This window comes from Perca fluviatilis, chromosome 24, assembly GCF_010015445.1.
Source record: "Perca fluviatilis chromosome 24, GENO_Pfluv_1.0, whole genome shotgun sequence".
NCBI lineage: Eukaryota > Metazoa > Chordata > Actinopteri > Perciformes > Percidae > Perca > Perca fluviatilis.
This window is the reverse complement of record NC_053135.1, coordinates 11523279-11548740: the sequence shown is the minus strand read 5'-3', so window position 1 is coordinate 11548740 and position 25462 is coordinate 11523279. Positions and strand designations below refer to the sequence as shown.

Below are 25462 nucleotides of genomic sequence, written 5' to 3'. Positions count from 1 at the left end.
GCAGTAAGGAGGTTTATTGTTTATCGGATCCCAGTTGATTTGTTTTCTGCTACAAGAACACATTGGTCATTGCATAGCCATTTTCAATAATAGACGAGGTCTTCTTTAAAAATGAGCTCGGCTGAGAAATAGCTTCATTTGCGCAGGTTATTTTGAAGCCAAACATCCCCATTCATCGCAGGTTAGTACCTCCCCTACACATCTGAGGATCATTTTCTAATCACTTTAAAAGGAGGAAGCTGTTCTGTGGTGCGCAAACAAAGGCTTTATTGATGAGCAGCGTTAAGAAATCAAATAGAACACAGGCCACAGTGTCACCATGCTTTGCTGTTTTTGGAGAGATACTACCCCAAACCCAGATTGTGTTACAAATGGTATTCACATTCAAATCCACATTGCAAATTTTTTTCATCTACCAATTTTGAATCATTAGGAAACCAAATGAATGAGACAATCCCAGCGCATATCTTCTTCCGGTTGCAGCCCAACTTGTACACAAACACACAAAGGTCACTGGGGGAGCAGAGGTTGAATGTTATGTCTGTTTCATGCCTTTTTGAAACCCAGTCACCCATATTCTCTGTCAGTGGCTGTGTTCGTGCGTGTGCATATGTATTTGTTTCTGTGTCTTAAAAAGAGGACGTTAACTGGAGGAAACACTTCTCCGGCACTTCATGTGTAGACACACTGACACAAATGATGCACGAGTGAAGCCAGGAGGACTTAGTTGAGCCTCTCCAAATCACACTGACCTCGAAAACCACAGTGAGACTTATTCTGGGAAAGACCCTTTACAAAAAAAACCTAACCATCACTCATCGCGTTGTGCACCGACGCCAGTGGGAATGCAACAAAGTGGAGAAGTGGAGGACAGCGCGACCACAAATTCAAACTGTTCAGTCCCACAACAAGGCCTGAAGCCTAGGAGCAGTAAATCAAAACGATTCCTCGGGAGAGCCTCCTCTCGCCAAATTCATCCATATTTTCTTGGGAGATGTTCTGCATGCCACTCTGTAGACGAGTACAAACTCCAAATTCTGAGAAAGCATATTCATATGACCGATGACGGTAACAAGGGTGCCAAATTCGGGTTTTCCAAGAAATGTTTTGCTAGTTTCAGACTTTTTGCTTTGCAGGTGCAGCAGCGGGGATGCTGTGCATCCGGGGCCAAGCCCTGACGAATAGTCAGTGCATACGCTTATACTTTAAGTAAAAATAAGAGTGTGTTTTTTGAATGTGGGATATTGGAAATACAGGAATTTCCACAGAGAGTTAAAGGTTGATGTACATGTCCTCGTCGCATGTTCGTAAACTTGTTAAAGATCAAATCCGAGATACCTCTGAGAGAAGGAACACCAGTTCGTCTCCGCAGCAAGTCATTTAAATGCAGCTCAATTTACGAAAGACAGATGGTTTGCCGACAGATTTGAATATTCAGGTTCCACGAATTCAAAGAAAATAAAAAGCACTCGTCTTTGAATAGAATCGTCATGGCACAGACGCACCAACGCTTTTCCAACATCTGGATCCAATGATCTGCCTTTGTCCAATCCACAGTTGCCAGGGCCACACAGATGTGCTGACAGGGTTTTAGCCAATCTGCCATCTCACGTACTGCTTCCTATAATCCTCCTCCTCCTCCACCAAACCCCCCAGCCTTTAGAGCTCTCTAAACGCCTGGTTTTCTTGCGCTATAGTTTTGCATGCAGATCACAGCACCCTGCTGATTTGCGGTTCACATTTCCCAAACATGCGATGCCCGATGTGTAATTTTGTGTGGGTGACTGCAGCTGCTGTGTCATGGAAATAAAAGTGCGGTATCATCTTAACAAGTTTGTGAAACAGAGCAACCGCAGAAAGACTGTTTACAGTAAATGGCTTTTTTTTTTTTCGCCGGGACAAAATATTGATTGGCACAAGATTTGTTTTCTTTGCTGCAGCCTGTACACAACACATTACGCGGTTGTTTTTCTGTTGTTTGATTCAGATACCGTCATGGATGCTAAGCAGCCATTGATGTGGTATTGTTGCACTTCACTTCCCACATATGAAGTAGAAATCTGACAGTGTGGCCATGACTCGGGCATGTTTTTTTCCTTTCCCTTGATTAAACTGGAGTTTCTGTAGGTGGCGCTCTGCTTGATCACAGCTGATGCTTTTTACCCAGATGCTTTTTATCTGTTTATTTCAAACAAACACTGCTGCTGATGCCAGAAACATGAAATACATCACTTCCTGTGCAGCATGGGACAATTATTCATACTAAAATGTCAGTTTGTTATACTTAAACAGCCATTAGGCATGCTATGTATATCTCATTCATTAGTCTTTCTCAGTAATTTTCTTCCTAGAATGCCTTGTGGGAAACACACAGAGGTTAATATCCATGAGCTCCACCTGTACTTGACAATAAATACAGACACGCTTGCTTAAAGTTTCAGCCCCAGTTTATCCAGTGTGGACTCCTCTAATTGTTTCTGAAAATCAAGTGCTTACAGTAATCTGGGAGCTGACTTTATCTCTGTGTGAGAGGGGGAGGGCACAACGCTGCCTCAGCACATTTCCAGCGGTTTAGTCTGCTTTGTTGCTTACAGTAAGCTCTGACTGTGTCATATGGTGCACATCAGTCACACAAACTAGTCATCTGCTGATCCACATCAAGCTGTATGCAGTTGGCATGATAACTAGCAGCAGCAACTTCAAGCCAGCCCTCTTCTTTCTAGCCGCAGACGTCGTGCAGTGGGATATGTAGTCACTCCAGCATGATCGAGGTCTGCCTGTGGTTCTCCTCGGAGTCAAACCTGATCAAAATACTTCCACATCCAGCAGGAACTCTGATCAGATACTGGCTCAACATTTTAACCTGCTTCTGATGTCCGGTCAGTCAGGTGACTGGAAAATCAATACCACCATTTGCACAAAAACGGATGTTGCTCCAATCCACCTGTCAATCTAATTCTTGATCTTATGCTTTTTCATTAACCTTCTATCAGTTTTACAGTCAAATAAAGCCAAATGTTTTGATCACCACCGTTACATGTGGCCTTTTTAAACGTTTCTGAAACTGTGTATTGTTCCATCTGATGATCATAAATGACCTGTAACAGCAAATGAGACTAACATTGAAAAGAACACTAGTTTTATATAGTTTTACTCTGCCCGGGTCCGATTTTTCCCGCAAAGTCACAAAATGATTTTCGCCAGTGCTACAGTAACACATTCTGATGCGTCACAGATTTTGTCTGAACACCGGAAAAGCAGTGTTAGTGAGTATGCAGGTAAAAGGTAGCAGGAGATGTCTTTATATAGGCCTAATTGTATTTTTATTTTATTTTAGAAGTTAGTATCTGCTGTAGCCAACATTAAATTACACCCCCTTCCATTTTATTCCTCTTGCTCCGTGTTTGTGCTGGCCTACTATTTTCTTTTCCCTTGTCCTCCTATCCTTGTGTCTGTCTCTACAACAATCTCTTAAAGGTCCCATGGCATAAAAATTTCACTTTATGAGTTTTTTTAACATTAATATGCGTTCCCCCAGCCTGCCTATGGTCCCCAATTGGCTTGAAATGGTGATTGGTGTAAACCGAGCTCTGGGTATCCTGCTCTGCCTTTGAGAAAATGAAAGCTCAGATGAGCCGTTCTGGAGTCTTGCTTGTTATGAGGTCATAAAGATAAAGATAAGATATAGTATTAGGGGATCACTAAGGTCTATATAAAAGCATCCAAAGAGCACCATGTCATGGGACCTTTAATGCTGTGGATCGTGACACAGTGACAGTGATACCCGGTTTAGCTCACGAAACATCCAAAGTAGACTACCGTATGCAACACTTGAAATGCAACCATGCATCTGTAACGTATTCTCTTATTGCAAATGAATGTTTTTTGTCTGAGCAACATATTCATTGGGACTACGTGACCTCTCGGTAAGGCTAACTCAGTAATCTACAGTGGGCAAATAATGCACCGTAAAGAAAAGACCTTTACGACAGCAGGTGTGGTAAAAACACTACCACTTTTGTCCAAAGCAGCCTCTAGAATCTAGATTGCTAGAATCAATCGCTTTTTGCTCGCAGGTTTCTCTATAGAGCTCCCCCTACAGCTTCGGAATAGATATTTGGCAACATTGTCATAAAAACTCGTTGGCGACTCTCCCCTTCCCATCTTCTCCCTCTGGCCATGTGCATTTGTTTTCAAAGAAGCCGGCGAACGCACGGCTATTAAACCGGTAACAGACAGCGATCATAATAAAAACCTTTACAGACAATAGCAAACATCCTGAGGTCACAATAACAAGAAATACAAAGATTAAACAGTTATCCCAAAGATGTGCAACAGCAAGAACGCCAGGTCAGCATCGGATTTGCAGGCTTCTGTTCGTCTCAGTTCTTGGCATTCTGAAAACGCAGGTCCGATGTTTACTCGTGTCTGACTCCTCGCTCGGTCAGTCTGCCGTTTCCTCTTTCTCTGTTCCTCTGTTCCTCTGACAATGCCTTCCTAGCTTTCTGTTTCTTTTTTGCCGGCTCAGCCATGACGATAGTGTGAAAAACTCCATTGGTACCTTGTTAGCCGGTTCCTGAATGGGCGTTTATCGCGAGACCTGATATCACGCGATACTTCCTGGCCGAGGCCGTCGGCCCACTGGCCCAAAGTTGCAAGGGTGTTTTTCCGCTCACAGGCGCTAGGAGGGAAGCGAGACGGCCACCATTCAACCCGAAAAAAATCATATGACCATTCCAATGACTCTGAAGCTGTTCAGTTAAGGTAAATTAAGCTACAAAAACTGCATAGTTCCCCTTAAAGTAAGGAGTGCTTGGGTTAGAGCCACTATGCCCTTATACCAATGCAAAACAGGCTTTGAGCTTTAAATAGTAGCAGGTTTTTGAATGGCAAACAAATGGCAAAGTATGGCAAAAAATAAAATAGCTAGTATTTAATCATTTTATTTGGAATGCCAGCTATGAAAACTAGCTAATCTAACTCGGTAGCATTTTTAAGGTTGGCAGTAAGAAGGGTTTGGGATGAAGAATAGCAAACAAAATAATCAGACACAAACTATCAATAATGTCTAAAAAATAATAAATGTTAATGAAATAGGTTATAACGACATAACAAATAAATACTTCCAACCCCGGAAAACATCTTGCAGCACAGGCTTTCAAGGTATCACTTTAACAAGGATTACTTCATTGTCTGGCAAACTTTTTCTCTCAAGACTCTCCTGTAATGCAGCACGTTAGCCTGAGGTCCCGGGGCTGAAGAGAAATACGACACTGGAGCGCCGTTTCCCATAGATTGTATCACAGCTCCGAAACCATTTTTGTGCCGAGGTTGCTCCTTTTCTCCGCTTTTCATCATTTTCTCGTTTCAGACATCGCTCAAGTTGACTCAAGCTCCATTATCTCTTCCAGAACAAGTGCAGCCGCAGCTTCAGTGTCTTTAAACAGATAAAGTAGGTCAGGATAAGAAAGCAAAGTTGCAGACATAGACACACTAACAACGGTAGAGGGGAAAAAAAAACAAAAAAACTCTCAAACCGCTTGGTAATCCACAGGGAAACTTAAATATCTTTCAGAATGTTCTTGCTTTCATGCCAGCTTCCATATATTATCAAAGTATGCATCACTTTTTCTCAATGTTCTATTGCGAACACTATTTAAGATTGACTTGCACTTTGTACTACAACTCCACTCACAAAAGAAAACGCAGGCAAAGGTTAAGAGTCAGGGAAACAGAGAGAGAAAAGGGCTGTACTATTGACTTGTTTTCACAGGAGGGGGTCAAAGGTCAGCATTACTGGAGCTGATGCAGTTTCAGTACCTGTGTCCCGAAACACCTGAAGACTGGGACATGAACCTGCACTTAAAAGCAATTGCATGCAGCTGCAGGGCATGCTTTAATCCTGCCACCCTGGGTTGCGTGCACTGTTGAGCGGTAGTTAAAGACCAAAGAAGGATTGATCCTTAGTTAGCTGCTACTTATTAACGAATGATTACCTAACCATTAATTAGCATTACTGAAGCAGTGTGCGTACCTGCAAATGAAGTGATGCATCACACTGAGTGGTTAATCATTAACGAATGAGATATCACTTTATCTCTAGGTACGCACAATGCTTAACTAATGGTAGTGAATGCTTAACTAATCATTCGCTAATGATTAACCACCACTCAGTACCAATGGTAGTGAATGCTTAACTAATCATTCCTTAATGATTAACCACCACTCAGTACCAATGGTAGTGAATGCTTAACTAATCATTCCTTAATGATTAACCACCACTCAGTACCAATGGTAGTGAATGCTTAACTAATCATTCTTAATGATTAACCACCACACAGTACCAATGCTAGTGAATGCTTAACTAATCATTCCTTAATGATTAACCACTCAGTATGATGCATCACTTTATTTGCAGGTACACAATGCTTCAGTAATGGTAATTAATGGTTAAGGTAATCATTCGTTAAACCTACCTTGTGTCATATTTTTAGTTGATTCTTAGCAAAAAAAAAACTTTTGTTCTTTCACAAATATGTGCTCATTCATGTGTAATTACTTCCACCAACAAATCAAAGAGTTCTCGTAAGCGTAGAATCTGCCATTCAGAATCATTCAGAATACATACAGGCGAGTTGCTCGAACGACGGCAGCCATGTAGCGCCTCCATCTTTAAAATACTTTAGCCCAAGAGGGACATACCTCCGACATACCTTTCGCCCTTTTACACTCAGTGGCACTCCGCATCGTGACGAATGCAAGGGGGAGATTACTCGCCAGGGAAGCGAAAAAGAGAATTAAAACGACAACGCGACAGGCAAAGCAACAAGACCAAAGTTAATATTGGAGTGGCTAGAACAGCTGCTTGTAAACGATGGAGATGCTAAGAGCTAATTTAGGGTTCGGCCACCGTAGCAGTCAAAACGCGATCGGAATGGGAAGTAATATTCAGTTGGTTGTCATATACAATTTCACCGCTAGATGGGAGAAATTCTTATACAATGTAGCTTTAATAACTAGCTGCTAACTAAGGACCAATCCTTCTTTGGTCTTTAACTACCGCTCGACGGTGCACGAAACCCAGGGTGGCAGGATTAAAGCATGCCCTGCAGCAGCATACAATTGCTTTTAAGCCTTCGACAATGACAATGCTACAGAAAATACCTTGTTTGTCAATGTAAATGTTTTGTGAATATCATTATTAAAATATATTATGAGAATCATCCTGTATCATGTCTATTCTTTTTATTACTATGAATCCCATGAACAGAGTAACTGATATCCTAATGATTCATAAATACAGTAATACACGCGCACACACACAGTCTGTTTTATCAGTAACTCATCATTAACTTACCAGTAGTTTCTCATTCGTTCCTCATGCATTTAACAGTATCTACCAGTCTGTTTAATAGTAACTAATCATTAGTGCTTGAATCACAATCAGTAACTACTCATTAACTAACCATTCATTCCTCGTTCATTTAACAGTAACTACCAGTCTGTTTACCAAGTAACTAATCATTAGTGCTTGAATCACAATCAGTAACTACTCATTAACTAACCATTCATTCCTTGTTCATTTAACAGTAACTACCAGTCTGTTTACCAAGTAACTAATCATTAGTGCTTGAATCACAATCAGTAACTACTCATTAACTAACCATTCATTCCTCATTCATTTAACAGTAACTACCAGTCTGTTTACTAGTGACTAATCATTAGTGCTTGAATCACAGTCAATCGGTAACTTCTCATTAACTATTACCATTCGTTCCTCATTCATTCCTGATTCGTTCCAAATTTGTTAATCATTAACTACCTACTTTTTGGTGTACCTCATTGTAAAGTGTTACCAAAACTAGAGCTGGAAGAGTCTTTTGGGATGTTTTGGTTTCCCAGTAAGTTACAGCAACACTGGGCCAAGTGTGATGGAACGGACTAAAACTGTGTTTCAACATTACTGTGCCGAAGTTGAAGACACTAAACCGTGAATTCAAGGCCAAGTTATGCAATGAATCGTGAATTTTGTGTACTATTACACCCTTGACAGCTAAGGAACATAATAGACATTGCTAATACAGACACCTAAAGCGTTAAACCATCCCACAGACTTGACACTTGGGCCCATATTTAGCCTTGGGCTTAATTTCAAGGGACATATCAGACTATATACCTCTATTCAAAGCAGCTACATCCACCATCTGTGCATCATATGGCCCATATACAGCAAGTGACTCAGACCCAAACTACACAGGAAACCCAACCGTAACGGAGGTAGCGACGGGGTTTAGGGACCCTAGCAGCCATTGGACCATAGTTTCTCCATAACTAACATCTGGAGAAAACAAAACAAATGTCAACATATCAGCATATCTGCCCTTATGCCTCTGGGTAATAAATCATCAATTTATGAACCATAAATGCATAGGAGAATCTCAGGACAATCTTTGAGAGGGAGGTTTTTCTGTTGGAACCTGTGGAAGACAGATGCGTCGCACAGGTTTACAATGTGAATGGCGCTCTTTCTTCAAATCTGGACAGGTAGGCGAAAGGACATGAAAGGGGTGCGTGGGCGACGCTGAGCTGACCTTTCCGCCACGTCCCCCGTGACGGAATCTGACACCTCATCCGGCACAAAGGTCAAGGGCAAAGGCAAACAGGGGTCGGATGACCTGAAAAGAGTTTGCCGACAAAGTTTCACAAATGGGGCCAAGGGTTAAAATAGGAAGTGAAACTCGACGCAGCAAAGAGATAAAAGCTTTCCTCCATGTGGATTTTTTTGAGGTCAGTTTCAGTACTGACTGACGTTTACCCTATGGGACACTAAAACTCCACTTAAAGTGAAAAAAAAAAAATGAAGAATAAACTGGATGTAAACAAAAAGGGTTAATAAAACCAAATAATGAAGAAATGACACACAGCAATAAAAGTCTATTCCAAGCACATGGACATGCAGGGTCAAAAGCATTAAATGAACTCATCTTGGACTCTGCAGGGACTCTGTATACTAAGAAAAAAAAAAAAAAGAATCCTCAGACATATATTGGTATCTGCCAAAACATCAAGTGAATTATGAGTGTTTTGTCCTAAGTTACACTCCATGAGAGCTGTCCACTTATCTCACTGGACGCTGACCTCGCTGAGTCATAAAATAAGGTCAGCCCGAGTGTGTTTGCCCTGATCTGGACCTTTTTACAGCAAAAAGTCTTTGGAGAATACATTTGTTATGGTTAAGACAGCATCGCACAAATATTTAAAGCTACAGTACTTTGGCGAGAGAGAGAAACCCAAAGATATCTAAGGGGAATTATAAAAGCGTTCTTGTTTCACAAGCAAGAACCCACCCTTACGTACGTTTATGATTTGGTGCTGTTACTGTCTACGGTCAAACATCAGCAAAAGGTTTCTGATTATAAACAAAGAAAGAGGAAAATGACACGTTAAGATTTAGGGTGCAGTGGGGTCTAAGTATCCATCTGGCAGCTCCACAGGGGAACAGTCAGTGAAAACCATTATTATGGTCAACATAAGATCTTGTTTTTTTTTCTTCTTCCAAGGAGGTTATGACGAACAAGGATTTTGAGGGAGATCTGGGATTTCTAGTGAAACTTGTAGCGATCGAGACCAATACCAAATCTAAACACCATGTTCCTGGGGTCAAGTAATCAAACTAGGAATTTAAGTGTTGTACGTTTTGTATACAGAAAAGTGGAGAAACAGCAAGTCTGCTTATGTCTTCTGACAGATATACAGATTGATCATTACTGTAACAGAAAACCCTCATCCTTATGTTGATGAGCACTGTAAAAGTGTCTTAATACAATGAACAAACAATATGTTGTCACTCATAATCTATCCAAGAAAATGTATTCAGCGTAAATCTCTATCTTAACAAGTCGTTCAGTTTTGTTGACCCTAAATAGGTCTTCTTAAAACAAGACAAACCACATGGTTGACATGAATTCAGTTGCATTAGGTCACATTTATATTCCTTTTCTGCCAAGTTGTTTCTGCCTTGCTTGCAGCAAAGACACCGTTTCTATATGTGATATATGTCTGTAAACACTAAAACTACTTTTAAATAACTTCTAAATCCAGCAGCATGGATTGGAAGTTCATATGCTGTCTTTCAAACGACCTAGTCAGCAATGTATTAAGTGTTTCCAGAATATCCTATAAGTGATGCTGTAAGAAGTGATCTGCCTTGTTCTTAAGCACGAACAAGTCAACTGATAACACAAATGTTGTCTGCGAGAGCCTGGGAATACTAAATGGCCACTCTGCAGTGAGAGAGGTCTTATTCAGTCGCCTTCAGGAGCATCGTTTCGTATCTGGCAGATCTGGATGCATGCCAGCACCCGCCCTGTCAAATCAGCATCGCAGCGCACGGAGTTGACAAGTGCGCCTCCCCCTCCAAACGTTGTTTGACATACCCATCGTTGTAGGCTTCGCCTCTGGCCGTTTCTTTTTTAAAAGGCAAGCTCAAAGCCACAGATTATACATTTCGCTCCCAAACCGTGCTGGTAAAATAACCTACGGAGAGAGCAAACAGCGGGAATCAGGCTTTTCAGCTCTCATTTGGAGACGAACAGCTTGCGCGTAAACGGCACCGGGCATCACTGAACGGAGAGATCCGAGGCGTCGGGATATTTTTGTTTCTTTTTTAATTTATTTGTGACTGCGGGTTTGAAGGACAGCGCAAGGGGAGCAGAGTGACTGTGCCTTTGTGGATTGCGAGCGTAGGTGACATTCGGGACTTGAGCGCGCAAGGCACCTGTGGATGAAACACCCCCTCTGGTGTTTTGACTCAAATCGTTCGCAAAGAAAGGATTCACCTCAAGATATAATTGCTAATCGTTGCGGTTTCGATCAAACAGCCTGCAGTTTAGACAAGAAGCGCGCCATGCTGTTGAGTGTTTCCTTCCTGGTGCTTCCCCTGCTGCTGAGCATAACCGGCTGCGGCTCGTCGTACGTGCCGTGCCAGCCGTGCGATGAGAAGGCCCTGTCCATGTGTCCGCCGGTGCCGGTGGGTTGTCAGCTGGTGAAGGAGCCCGGCTGCGGCTGCTGCCTGACGTGCGCGCTCGAAGACGGCCAGCCGTGCGGCGTGTACACCGGGCCGTGCACGCGCGGGCTTCGCTGCCTGCCCAAGAATAGCGAGGAGAAGCCGCTGCACGCGCTCCTGCACGGCCGGGGGGTGTGCAGGAACGAGAAGTTGTACAAACTGCTGTATTCGTCCAAAGGTAGGCTTGTGGAGAGATGACTGATTCAGATCATTACAGTAATTAGGCTGAAAAAGGTCACTGGCTTTAAAGGAACATTCATTAACTGAATGGATTGAGTCATTAATTGATGGCAGCTTCATTTTTTATTCATTATAATTAGGGTAACCCTTTTTGTATCTTCCTCCCATCCATTACATTCCACTATATGCCATTAAAGTCAAATTACAGCACTAAATGTGCAGTGCTCCACTTGGTTAAGCAATAATTATTATAGCCTACTATGGTAAGATATTCATGTCAGCTCTGATCGTTTCTCTATTGCATTTGCATTCCAGGAATGGTGTTTCAACTGTACATCTAAAGGGCTCTGGTGCAAAGAAATAGCAAACAGCTGGATAGAGATGTTTCTTCTCCCTTGTCAATGCAGGAATTTTAATAAAGCCCTCAAATGACACATACACACAGAGTCAGCCAGTGATGCAGTGAATTAGAAAAAAAGATGGAGGAATGACCTCCAGACTGTAATCACTAGTCCAAAAATCACACAGTCAAACATTTTCGAAAGGTGGTGAGTATGAAAAAGGACAGGGTAAAGTGAGTTTAATTGACCTCCTCTGTCTCTTTGGGAGCCAGTGAGGCTGATGTGAGTCAGCTCACAGCCCTCCATTAGACGGGCTGACACCCTTTACCCTGCGTGCGCCTTGACCCTATGAACTCTGTCAACAATTGGTGCCGAGCATCGATCAACCTGTCATCTCGATTTGAAAAGCCTTTGTGGGGCTGCGAGCTGTAAATCAGTAGGTTTCGTGTGAGTGGCCCATCGCCTCGGGGCCCCCAGCCGACATAAAACAAGAGAGAAGATTACAGGTGGTGCTCTGCGAGGCTTGTTTTTGGCTCCTTTGAATGGCAGTCACAGTGTCTGCTGGGGAGCGCTTTGTGGGAAATGTTGGCTTGTGGCCCTTGCACTATATCTTCAAGGTGTGAAATCATGTTTTGCCATTTTCCCTTCCTCTACAGTTTCTTTTTTTTTCTTTTTCTTTTGTTGTCTCTTAGCCTTTCTTCTGTCAGTTCCCCTGAACGCCTCTACGTTTCTTCATCCACCTGTGCCTTTTCCCACACCTAACCCACCTTTTTGTCTCTGTCTCTCTATTCTCTCCCACCACACTGCCTCTTCTCCTCTTTCCCTGCCTGGCTACTGTCCCTCTTCATCTTTTCAACCCTATTCTTTCTTCCCCCCCCCTATCCCCATTTTCACTCTTTTCATTCTGTGTTTTGCTTTACTTTCCTGCAGATTGGAGTTTTAGTATAGAAGCAAACTCTGGAAACATATATAATCTCACTGGCTGTGTTAAATCTCACCGGGCTGAGCTAAAAAAGCCACAGTTTTGTTTTTCTGGCTAATTAATGTTATGAGTGAAGTCCAGTAAGAAAAGGCAGAAGATAAGAAAGGGGGAAGCATAGAAATACTGCATTATAAATCAGTGTCACATTCAAATTAGCCTTACACAAGATAAGCTCATTCCCTATACGTTCAGTCCATTGTATTGTTTTTACCATTACAGTTTGCAGTTAGTCAGTTTGCACTTAAAAAGATCTTTGGCTGCACTCACTCAAGATCCTTCAGAGCAGCTCTGCATCTGAGAAATTGTTGAATAATAATGCAAAAGAAACTCCAATCTTCTATTCATCTCCCCTTCCCTTTTCCTCTCTTTCCCACACTATCCTCTGCTCCCTCCCACCTCTCTTTGTTAGTCCCACCCTGGTCTCTTCATCTGTGTCCCTCCCTCCCCTCCCCTCCCTCTCTCCGTCTCGGCGCTGCAGGCAGGCCCAGGCTGTGCAGTGATTCAGCAGAATGCAGGCTGAGCGTGGGTTACTGATCCCCCATCTGTCTGCCCGTCAGCCAGCTTCTCCATTAACTCCACATCTCCTGCTGGGCGCTCTCTCAACACATAAATTAAACAAAACCCATATGCACACTAATAAATATACACACCTCGTACCTAAATGACATTTTATAACCACTTGAGAAGATCTACAAAATGACCTGCAAAAGGTGTATGCATACTGTAAATCCATAAAATGTAGTAGGAGTTGCCAAAAAGGTTATATGCGCATATGTATATGTACATGCTACATTGATGCACCATCTTGCATGTGTGCATTTTGAGCATTTTTCACATTTGTCAAGTGTCAAAGATCAGACAGCAATGACACAAGCTGTCATTTAAAACCTGGATTAAAGCTAAAAACAGTAGTATTTAGTTGCCTTTTTACATTTTTGCAAGTGCATGACATATGAAACTAAATTAAATTCTCTGCAACATCATCTGGACAGACTTTATGTTGATTTTCCGGATGAAGAAAGGAAGAAAACTCCTTATTAGGAAAGATGCTAGATAGGAGTTTTCTGTCACTAACTCCTTCATGGATCCGGCTCTCCGGGATCACCATGTCTCTCAATTCAAACACGAGGAAAAAGGAGAGAAAGAAAGACGAAATGAAAGACGTGATCCGTCAGCATGGGTCAGATTAGACAAACTCGAGGATTAGCAAGTGAGGACTTGATTGGGTTTATGCTGGCTGCTGATCTGCCTCAGTTTTCTCTGGAGAGAAAAACGGTGTCAGCAGGAAATCAGAGGATGGGGAATCTCTCCGCCTTTTTCCAAGAACCTGTCATTATGGGGATGGATGACATCATCGTGATCTTCATTATCATCACTGGGGGTGGAGGGGCTCAGGAGGTTTTAAGCATCATTTGCGGCGCGGCAATGACCTTGTTCCACCGCCCAGTTAGCTTAGTAGCTTAGCGATCACGCCAGTGCACAAACGGAGGGGTTTATGTGCAGAATTTGCAATCTGACTAAATTAAATGGAAACAAGTGCGTGACACAGCAGTGGAAATGGGCCAGCTGTGGCTCAGGACACATACACAAGGCTAATGCATGTTTAAAGCTATAAATGAAGTGAAATATCAGTTTAAAGTGCTTTTGGGAAAAAAAAGCCACAACCGCTCATTCTGGCCTTGATACAGTCGTCGTGGTCATATGAATAGAGGGTGGGACGAGGAGAGGGGCAAGCGCTGAGGTTAGTGCGACCATGTGCAACTCCCCAAAATGTAGCAAAGAGTTGTATTTTTGCCCAGATGAAAGATGCATGTACATGAGGGCTTCTGTGGGGGTTTGGGACCCAAAATGGGCTGCGGCTGTTTCTGGTGGCTCGCCACATGACAAGTTTAATAGCATGTTTTCATGGGCCTGGGTGCCAGGGTGAGACTAAATATCTCATTTAGGTCAACGGCTATAAACGTTTTAAAACCCCTGGTCTACATATACCCCAAACTGGCAGACTAACCTGCCATAAATGTAGACTATGTTGTCCCGTATGTCAACACTTCCAATCTGAAACTGGCCAGGAGCCACTAACTGTGCTCAATAAGCATTCAGCTGGTTTAGTAAACTCATCACGTCGTGTTGTGACGTTACCAAATTTGACACTCCTGTCCTGTGCCCTCATGAGTTTAGCTTTACTTTTTCATTTTAGCCACTCTAATAGGTACATTTCCTGGTGGGAGCCATCCCAGTGCTGTTGAATTTGACCCTTCTTCAAACAGTCTCTTAAAAGCAGCAGAACAATGCTTTGAAGCCCCTGTTTTACACAGGACTAATATTACACCTGTGGACATCAAGTTGTTTGTAATAATTGGTATCACTGGTTATTTTAATCCTGCGTGTCTGTAATTTAAAAAAAGTTCCAGTGTGAATTACTGTGCTGTGGTGTAGACAATTCTACTCTGATAATAGTAATCCTGTGTGAATCAAGCTTCAGCTAACTGCAGCTGGACTTCTGGTACACATTCTTGTTCTTGTTCTTGCTTTTGTAGTTGTGTTTGTTTTTTTTGTCATCCCATGCTTATATTATTATTATGTAGTAGTGCAACTGATTCTCCAATAAAAAAAAAGAAATGCTGTGCCATTGACACAACAGCAGAACTTAGAGGAAGAGTTTTGAAGATATATAATGTTTAAAACATGTTTGGCAGAGACTTCAAGTGCATTGGGAGTGAGACTTAAAGGCATTGTTTGGAGTTTTTTTTTTTACCACCAGTAGCGCTATGGAGCAGTGTTTTTATGAGTGGCTCCTACAAGCACATTTCCTTTGTATATGCACATACTTGACCATGCGTGTGATACAGTACACTTTCCTATCTAATGCAAAGGGCTATATGATCTCGCTCTGTTTAACGCTATTTAACTGGTGATAGTTGTTGGTGGTAACACGGCAAGAAATATAGGAAAGCTACAGAAAAAGGCAGAGAAGAAAAAAAACTGCTGATGGGTGCAAACAATGCAGTGTTAAAAATATATGAACTATCAGTGTAAGAATAGCAGGACTGAATATGTATATCTGTAACAGCTGTAGGCTGGCTCCTCATCTACAATGGGTCTCCGGTTAGAGGGATAGACACAGGGGGCAGAGATGTTGATTCCACTCAAACTTTACTGGTGTTCAGAATCGGGTACAGTGGTTTGAGCAGTAGGCTAGTAACAGCCTCCTGTCTATGTAGGAAGGTAGTATGATGTCTGTATGGTATGTATGTATGTATGTATGTATGTATGTATGTATGTATGTATGTATGTATGTATGTATGTATGTATGTATGTATGTATGTATGTATGTATGTATGTATGTATGGTATCTGAAATAATAATCATAATAGGAAACAATAGAGTCAATATGACAGTAAAACCATCAAATGAATACAAAACTTTCACATTAGCACCAGCTATATTAATATGCTACACTCACAGATTAGCATTAGCGCATTAGCATTATCTTATTAACAGCGATGTGGAAACAGTATTAAATCTACTCACAGAAATATCATTAACAACAATCAAACTCTCTAAAACGTCCTTAATACCCAGTAAAGCTCTGCCACAGAACATCAAAGTAACTGAAACATGTATTCTGGTTATTTAACAAACTTACAGGTGCTCATTCACACATACAATGTTCATGGACCTTTTTCACTGCAGACATTTTGACTTGTCATAGTAGGAAAAGCACAGCTGAAATTGATAACCTTATGTATCCCAGTAAGCTATTTCAGTGAGTCAGCATGCACAATACCAGGGCCTCTCCTAAGTCGAATGCAGCCATCATTAATGGTTTTGAATACACCTGTGCTTTTCTTACTATGACATGTCAACATATCTGCCGTGAAAAAGGTCTATTCCTTGGCAGTCCCGAGTGGAATAAATCACTACGAGATGCGGGCGCTTTGCTTAGTTGTCTGGCCTAATGTCTGTCCATTTATCTAGCTAATACTGCCACCTAGTGGCATGAATTCCCTTATCCATAACTCCGTCGGTCAGTTGTCGTCATCCGGGATTCCTGGCAATTGGACCAAACGTGCAACTGGGCGATGATAAATGCGGCCATTGATTTTGACCTCGGCTGATCTAACACATCCATCAGCGCTGGTGTGGACTTTGACCACTCTGGCCACAAGTCCAGGAGGCCGCGACGGGCGATGAAACGTCTGAGGGCTAGCAAAAAGGCATCAGAATGTTGATCAGATCCAGGTGTATGTACTTCGTTGTTAGGCACTTGAAGATTAGCCAACAGCGCTTCTCATGGCACTGACCGACCTTTACAGTGTCTGGTCCGAAGCAATCCACCCATGTGGAGAAGAACAGTGGTTGGAAAAGCCGCAGGCGTGCCAGTAGCAAGTCCGCCATAACTGGCACTGCTGGCTTGCCTCTCCATCTTTGGCAGTCCACACTGCCAAAGATTCAAGCAACATGTCCTCTGGTGTTGCTTGAATGCCTGTGGACCCCGGAGAACCCAGTATTGGTGCCGCAGTTCAGCGAATACCAGTTTGGGTCCTGGATGCAGCAGGTTTATGTCAAATGCTTTAATGAGGAGATGTGTCATTTGTTGATTGCAGTCCAGGATAATAGGATGGATATCCTCTACGCTAGTTTGGTTGACATGCTGTAGGCATCCTCCCACTCTCATCAGTCCAGTATGAACATCCATGTCCGGTGCCAGCATCTTCAATCGACTGTGTGATGAAACTGGTTTGTTGGTTTTGAGTGCTTTCATTTCTTCCAGGAAGCTGTCAGCCTGGCATGATTGCATGAGTCTGAGTTCTGCCTTGCGCAGTTCATACTTCTGTGCATTAGTGTCCGTTACTGCTGCCCCGTTTAAAGCTTGCTGCGTGGCCTTTACCAGTTCTGTCCAGTCTGTAAACTGTGTGACATCTGGGGTTGGCAGGGACGGAGCTGACTGAGTTAGCCCACAGAAGACATCCCTTCTCAGTTCATCTGGAACCTCTGACTCGCGTACACTTGGTGGAGCTGGCCATTGTTCTACCCAGGGGAATGCAGTTCCTTGGATCCAACAGTTTGGGACTGTGAGCTCAGCCAGCGTTTTGCCTCTGGTGACATCATCTGTTGGGTTGTTGGCTGAATCGACGTATCTCCAATCACAGGGGTTAGTTAACTCCTGTATCTCTGTGACTCTGGTGCCAACGAAAACCTTAAAGCGACAGAAGTCGGATTTCAGCCAGGACAAGACTGTCGTTGAATCAGTCCAGAGATGGGTGTTCTTAAGTGGTAACGTGAGCTCCTTGTGCAGGAGGGAAGATGGTTGGGCCCCGGTTAATGCTGTGCAGAGTTCAAGTCGTGGCATTGATAATTGCTGCTTTGGTGCGACACGTGAGCGGGCCAGTGACATGAACCTTGCCTACACTCACCATCACCAAGTAGGCCACAGATCCATAAGCCTGCTCAGACGCGTCACAGAAACAATTTAAATTGTATTCTGTGTCTGCTGGGTCGAACTGTCGTGTTATGTACCTCTGAGGCAATGTAATGTTCGCCAAGTCTGGTAGTTCTTTCTCCCAGTTGACCCATGCTGCCAAGATATCAGGTGGGAAGTTGGGATCATCCCAGTCCCTCTCTTTTACCCATAACTTCTGGATCAGAACCTTTGCCCATGTAGTGTATGGGATGATCACACCTAAGGGATCATACTGGGTGGCCACCACACAGTACATAGTGCACATGGTAGGCGCTAATGTCTCTAGCGTTCTGATCTTGTTGCCAAGCCTATCAGAAAGGCAGTGCCACCTCAGTCCCAGAGCCTGTTCTTGTGGGTCGGAGCTTCTCCAGAAGCCAGAGGTCGGTGGTTTGGGATTTAGCTTCAGCAGGGAGATGAGAGACAACTGACGAGTCATTACTTGCCCATTGACGGATCTCAAACTCACCAGTTTCCAGCAGGTTGCGAATTTTGTCCACCAGACGTGTAGCAGCTGCAGCAGTAGAAAGGCTCCGGAGACAGTTGTTGATGTAGAATGACTCTTCTAGAGCCTGCACAACGTTCTCATTCGCAGCTGCATGATCGTTCACATGCCTTTGAAGTGCGAAGGACTTTCCACTGATAGACGTCTGGGGGCTCATTCCATCCTAGGTTCCTCCAGGTGAAACACACCAGGGGTTGATCCTCAGGTAACAGGCACACCTTAATGTCGCTGCTCACTGCCACAGAATGGTCTCTGAACCTCAAGAGCACCCCAAGCAGTGACGGACTACGAGCTGGACCTGGAGTGAGTTGGTCATTGAGGGAGAGTCCCTGATAAGTGAAGGAGCAATTAAACACAAGCCTGTGTTTTCCGTTGTGTTCAACCAAGTGATGTGGAATAAACCACGACTCACACGTCTGGGTAACCTCCTCTCGTATGAGCTCTTGGACACACCCTGCATCAATAAGCTTCTTTAAATCTGCCTCGTAGATGAGAGCTTTGGCCGGGTCGCCTGCCAGTCTCCTTTCCGTACACCGCAGAGTCTGCATCACGGCGTCAACAGGTGCTCTCAGTAGAGGTGCATTTTTGATACGCAGCAATGGCGTAGCATATCTCAGAGTGTCACCATCCTTCACACGAATTGTGCGCTCCTCCAGGAGATTAACAGCCTCTTGGTCCTGACGTGACCGTGTTGCCATTTTCTCGCTCCTAAAAGGCAGGACATCGAGCTGCCACAAACGTTCCACGTGTGGATAAAGGTCATCGGGAGCTGATCTGCAGCAGGAAAAGTAGCAGCTGGTTGACACTTGATGAGGCATGAGTCCGTCAGGCCCCTGGAGAGCCCAGCCAAGCTATGTGTGTACTGCTGCTGGTCCGCCACTAGAGCTGAGACGTTCGGGTTCCTTGGCCACGATCACGTGCATGTTGTCAGCTCCGATGAGGAGAAGTGGCTGCACTTTGCTGAAGGGCTGGATCAGGATTCCTCTCAGGTGGCGGCAAAGCAGGCACTGGGTACGACTGTTCAGCCAATGTCAGGCGGTTGGCAGAGACTGCCCCTTTGTCAGGTTGAGCCGGTGATGCTATGTGGAAACTAACAGATGACCCCTTGATGTGACCCCTTGATGTGTGAATGTCTTATTGTTCTCAGGGCCATGGACTCAAGTTCTCCCGCAAGCCCAAGATGGTGTGTCGCCTCTGTGAGAATGATGGTACGTTCGACGCCGTCATCCAGAATTGCATAAGTATGCACTCACAATGACGGGACGACCTTCAGATAGACTCCTGCAACTTGTTTGATAGGGGTAAGTGATGCTGAGGTGATGAGGTAGACACCTGAACTTGGCTTAGCGAGGACATGCAGTACATGAAGGTGAATCTCCTGACATTCACTGCATGGCTTCTTTAGTGTACACGTGCCAGGCTCATGGCCGGTGTGATGGGTCTCTGATCCAATCTCGTCTAGTACCCGAGCACTGCTGGAAACTGGTCACCTGTCAGAAAGTATGTTGGTTCTCTGCTTAATGACCGCAGTTCTGGATTGCTGGCACTAAGAGGTTTAGACATGAGCAAGACTTGAGGTAGGTTCACCTGATAATCTTGCAGGTGTGCAGGAAGATGTCTGCTCCGTCTCTGTCCGAGTATTGTCGGTAGAACTGTTGCTGCTTCCTTTTATGCCATTCTGTTCCACTGAGGTGAAGATATCCGACTCGAAGGACCAATGTAAGAATTAGCAGGACTGAATAAGTATATCCGTAACAGCTGTAGGCCGGCTCCTCATCTACAGTAGGTCTCCGGTTAGAGGGATAGACACAGGGGGCAGAGGTCTTGATTCCACTCAAACTTTACTGGTGTTCAGAATCAGGTACAGTTGTTTGAACAGTAGTAACAGCTTCCCGTCTGTGTAGGAAGGTAGTATGATGTCTGTATGGTGTGTACGTATGGTATCTGAAATAATAATCACAATAGGAAACAATAGTGAGTCAATATGACAGTAAAACTGTCAAATGAATACAAAACTGTCATATTAGCACCAGCTATATTAATATGCTACACTCACAGATTAGCATTAGCAAGTTAGCATTAGCACATTAGCATTAGCTTATTAACAGCGATGTGGAAACTATTAAATCTACTCACAGAAATATTATTAACAACAATCAAACTCTCTAAATCGTCCTTAAACAGAGTAAAGCTCTGCCACAGAACATCAAAGTAACTGAAACATGTATTCTGGTTATTTAACAAACTTACAGGTTCTCATGCACGCACACAATGTTCATTCCTTGGCATTCCCGAGTGGAATAAATAACTACGAGATGCTGCCGCAGTGGTAAAGGATCCAGGCCTTGCTTAGTTGTCTGGCCTAATGTCCATTTATCTAGCTAATACTGCCACCTAGTAGGAATAGTAGGAATTCAGTACAATCAGCTTTGCAAATGTTTTATGAGGAAGGAAATGCATTCAACACTTTTATTAGTCCTCAATGATACACACAGTTTATTTTGATGAGCAATGCCCAATGTAAATATAACTTACTGTTTACAAGAAAAGCCCACAGGGCACCTTTAATAAACCTCAAACATGCATGATAATGATGAGGGACCTCGTCTGTCTTTTGTCTCCCTATCAGACGGAGAATCTCATGATGGCGCCATGTTACGCATCCCAGAGTCAATGCTGCCCCAAACCAAGGTGCCCATATACGGAGGAGAACACATCAGCAGTCTCAAGGCCCAGGCCATGAAGCAGGCCAAGGACCGCAAGAAGCAGTTGGCCAGGCCGGGACACGCAAGCAATCTGAACTTTCCCCCGCTCAGCCTGGATAAACTGGAGCCTGAGTTTGTAAGTGAAAAAGAGTGAAACACTGATTCAGCTTAGAGGGAAATAAATATAAAGAAACCAGTTCGGACAAATCAGCCAAGATGCCCCGCTGGGCCACTTTCACACGAGACAACATGGTGTGAACAGAGTGAAATGCTACATTACTAAAGTACTGATTATTGGAGGTATTTCCCACCTTCATGCTGTGTTCATTTCTGGGGCATTTCACAAACTTTCAGAGGCATTTTAAACTATCATTTTTAACACACATTGTGACCATGCAAACACTGACACCTGTGTCCATCTGTCTGTGCGTGTAGGGCCCCTGCAGAAGAAAACTGGATGATCTCATTCAAAGCATGAAGGACACTTCTAGGGTCTTTGCTCTCTCTCTGTACATCCCCAACTGTGACAAGAAGGGCTTCTTCAAACGCAAACAGGTATGGAAACATATTTTTATGTTACATAATTTGTCAGACATGGGTTGCATCCTCTCTGCTTTGTACTGTAACTACGGCAGCTTGGCTTTGAGACAAACCTTTTAACTGTCCAGTAAAGCAGGAATTGCATCACACACAAGCATCTCATCCCTTTCCGTTAACTCTATACTTGCAGTGTAAGCCATCCCGTGGTCGGAGGAGGGGGATCTGCTGGTGCGTCGACCGGTTTGGCGCAGCAATCCCCGGCAGCAACTATGCCGGAGGAAACCTGCAGTGCAAAGATTTCGACAGCAGCAGCAACAGCAACGAATGAGAGTGTACTCGTTGAGCCCTGCTTCTCTTAAAAACCTGCCAATCAAGCTAGCACACTTCACGACTGCCAATCAGGAAAATATGGCACAAATACTTATATATATGGTCGAGTGTGATGGACTGTTTTTTTTTTTTTTCTTTCAAAAGGGAGCTGTACTGAAGAGCTTGCGTAAGTGAAAATCTTCAAATGTAACTGTGGCTCCCTGCTGACCGTGTACTATGTTTGAGGTTAGCTAACACCTTACCTCTTTATACCCATATATAATAGAGGATTATATATATATACAGTATATATATATGTATGATATTGATAATATGTTGTGTATTGAAGTGTATTGCTAAATTTCTTTTGCGAAATTCTGAGACAAGACATATTTTCAATGTGGCTAAAAAACATCAACATTTGTTTTCATTTTTGTCATAGTGGTGATCAAGGAGACACCATTGAAGAGTGAGTCAGTTCTCGTCTCAAGTAGCAATGTTTTGCTAATTGTTAATCATAGGAATGACATTCTGATGTAAAAGGTATTTTTTTATGTATCAAATAATGGCCATTTAATCCAGCCCGCGACCTACTGTCACTGAACACTTTCCCAAATTAAGGCTACTTTGGCAAGCAGGAAAAGGGGGGAAGGTTCTGCAGGATTCCTGTAGGAGGCTGGGTATATCATTTTGTCATCAGATTGGAGAAACCAACCCATCAGTGGGCAGGAGATAGACAGAGTCAGCTGGCAGCCATTTCATATGCCATAGCCATGTCAGCATGATAGCTATCATTGTTTGTTCAGCATAGATTCACAAAATCATTGGCCTGTTTTCACTAATTGGAGCCAAATCTATAGACCTAGAGTTAAAAGAAGCCTACACACTTAAAGGAATAGTTTGGCAATTTAGGAGTGTAGGAATGTTAGTTAGTTTAATCCGTCAAAAAGACTTAAAAACATCAGTTTGCCTTTTTATGTGGGTTTTGTGTGCTGGACTATTTCTTGGCTTTGACCTTTTTAACTTAATTAACTTTTTTGAGTCTTTTTGGCTGGTTGCCTGGCAAACGCTGAGAGCCAAGAAATGAAAACCTATGCTCAAAACTCAAGGAAATTCATTCAAAGTATGCTATGTTTTTGCCAGTTAGAGATGATTATTTTCTACATCACAATGGGACGACATTCGATCACCCAGCAGCACTCATAAACAAACTTGTACTGTAAAAGGTTAGTTATTTGACACTCTGTCTCCTTTTTAAAGGCCTTTTTCAAGTCTAGACAAATGAGTCCACTGTTTGTAAATGTATGTACAGTGTGTGTGTGTGTGTGTGTGTGTGTGTGTGTGTGTGTGTGTGTGTGTGTGTGTGTGGTAATGCTCCTGAGTGTGTCTGTATGTATGTGTACTGTACTGTACTGTACTGTTTGTGCCATGCCCTTATACGTAGTTCTCGACTACAAGAAGCTCTGGTTTAAATTCTCACAAGCCTCGAGCTACTGTCCGACAAATGTGGTGCTGTGCATTTCCCTTCGCAGACAAATAGTATGCAAAGGCCCCGCAGTGTTTATGTTTCCATGTGTAGGGTCTTTACTGCCGCCAAACAGGCAAATCTGTCGATGACTTGCTCTCAGGGTTTACTGGGTCCTTTATCCTGCAAAGAGCAAGGTCGCTGAGTTTCTATGTAAATTCAAGTGCCTTCTGCCCCACACCACTTTGAATTTTCATTTGCATGTGGACCCATTGTGTGGTTGAATGAGGGACACTCGAGCACAAAGGAGGAAAACAATTTTGGTTGTGGATGTAGTCCGATTGTTTTGTCTGATTTATTTTTTTCCGTTGGTTGCTGACAAAGATTATCATGATCTCCCAGGCAAGCACTGCTGAACGTACAATGACAGAGAACTTTTGTTCTATAGTTCAAAATTTGCTTAAGATCCTTTTTTTGTTTTTGTTATAATCTTATAGTTCATTTAATGACTTTGTAATGTCAGACATTTTTAATTAGAGCACTGACAGAGGCTCATCAGCCAATTCTTCCCGGTGAAACACCTCTCTCATGGTTTTGATTCTAGCACACATGTAAACACAACAACACGGTGACACTTTAAAACATTTCAGAATCTCAGTTAAAAAAAAAAAGATTAATGTGAACATTATGGTGAAATATTTATCAGGTGTGTAATTGATGTACTCGACTTATTTTGTAATGGCAAATCACTATTTAAATAAAGTGCATGTACTCACAAAAAACCATATATGCACATTTGTCTTCAATGTGGGAACTCTTGTTGAGTCAGTGGTTGTGTGTTTTTATGACTGCTATCTCTCTAATCTTGACACTGTTATAGACATGTGGTACTCCATGCAGGTGGTTTCCATCTGCTGAAACTGCATGCTGAAGCATTGACGTCGAGCTACTGTGGAAAGCTAGATCGGTTTTACAATAGACACACAGTTCAGAGTTTTCCTTTTCTGTTTCAGCTTGAAATGATCCCAAACTTTGGAAACTTTTTGTCATTTTCTCTGGCCTGTCTCTTCTCTCCGCCCCCTTGCTGTGTTTTTATCTCTACGTATTTTTTTATCTCTTCCTCCATTTTGCAATCCGCATCGTCTTGGTCACGTTACCTGTACACAGCCCGTAAACTGGGATGAACAAATTGTTTCAGCCCTAAATGGATGGATACAGACATTCGTGATCCCCATGATGTATCCTTCTGACATCGGTAAGCCCCTGACTTTTCCTCTAGCGCCATGATGCTGACATTTGTGTTTTTGACTGAAATGCCTCGATAACTATTGATTGGATTGTCATGAAATTTGCTACAGACATTCATGTCCCCCTCAGGATGAATTGTAATAAATTTGGTAAACCCCTGACTTTTCATCTGGTGCCCTCATCAGGTCAAAATTGTCATTTGTCCAGTATTTGGTTAATGACCAAATTCCTGCAGGACTTCTGCATGTTCCGCTTAGCCTCACCTGGACTTTGTGTTTTGTTCCAATTAGCGAATGTGACCATGCTAGTACGCTAAACTAAGATGTAAGCTATGTTTTTTTTTAAATCACGCATTAAAACATCAGTTTGTTAAAGGGATATGCCACCGTTTGTTGAAATAGAGCTTATCACGGTCTCCCCTAGCTGTAGATAGGTGGGCCAACGCATTTTTTGTGCATACATTGTTTTAGTCCGGTGCAACATCGGCAGCGCCGTCGCTAGTTAGCTTAGCGTAGTGAATGGAATCCTATGTTGCCGGTTAGCATGTTGTGAGTAAAAGTGAGCCAACAAAAGACAAAAAAACAACCTAATTACTTGCACTGAGACAAAAAATGCATTGGCCCACCTATCTACAGCCAGGGTAGACCGTGATAAGCCCTAT

The 25462-nt window shown here is 43.0% G+C and overlaps 1 protein-coding gene across 1 annotated transcript; it reads left to right on the top strand.

The window, feature by feature from the left end:
- The first annotated feature begins 10419 nt into the window (after window positions 1–10419).
- Window positions 10420–24359, top strand: igfbp5a (insulin-like growth factor binding protein 5a). Its single transcript, XM_039792847.1, has 4 exons — window positions 10420–11243; window positions 21164–21375; window positions 21675–21794; window positions 21970–24359. The coding sequence occupies exons 1-4, from the start codon at window positions 10784–10786 to the stop codon at window positions 22105–22107; spliced, it is 930 nt and encodes a 309-aa protein (XP_039648781.1). The 5' UTR covers window positions 10420–10783; the 3' UTR covers window positions 22108–24359.
- Window positions 24360–25462: the final 1103 nt, after the last annotated feature.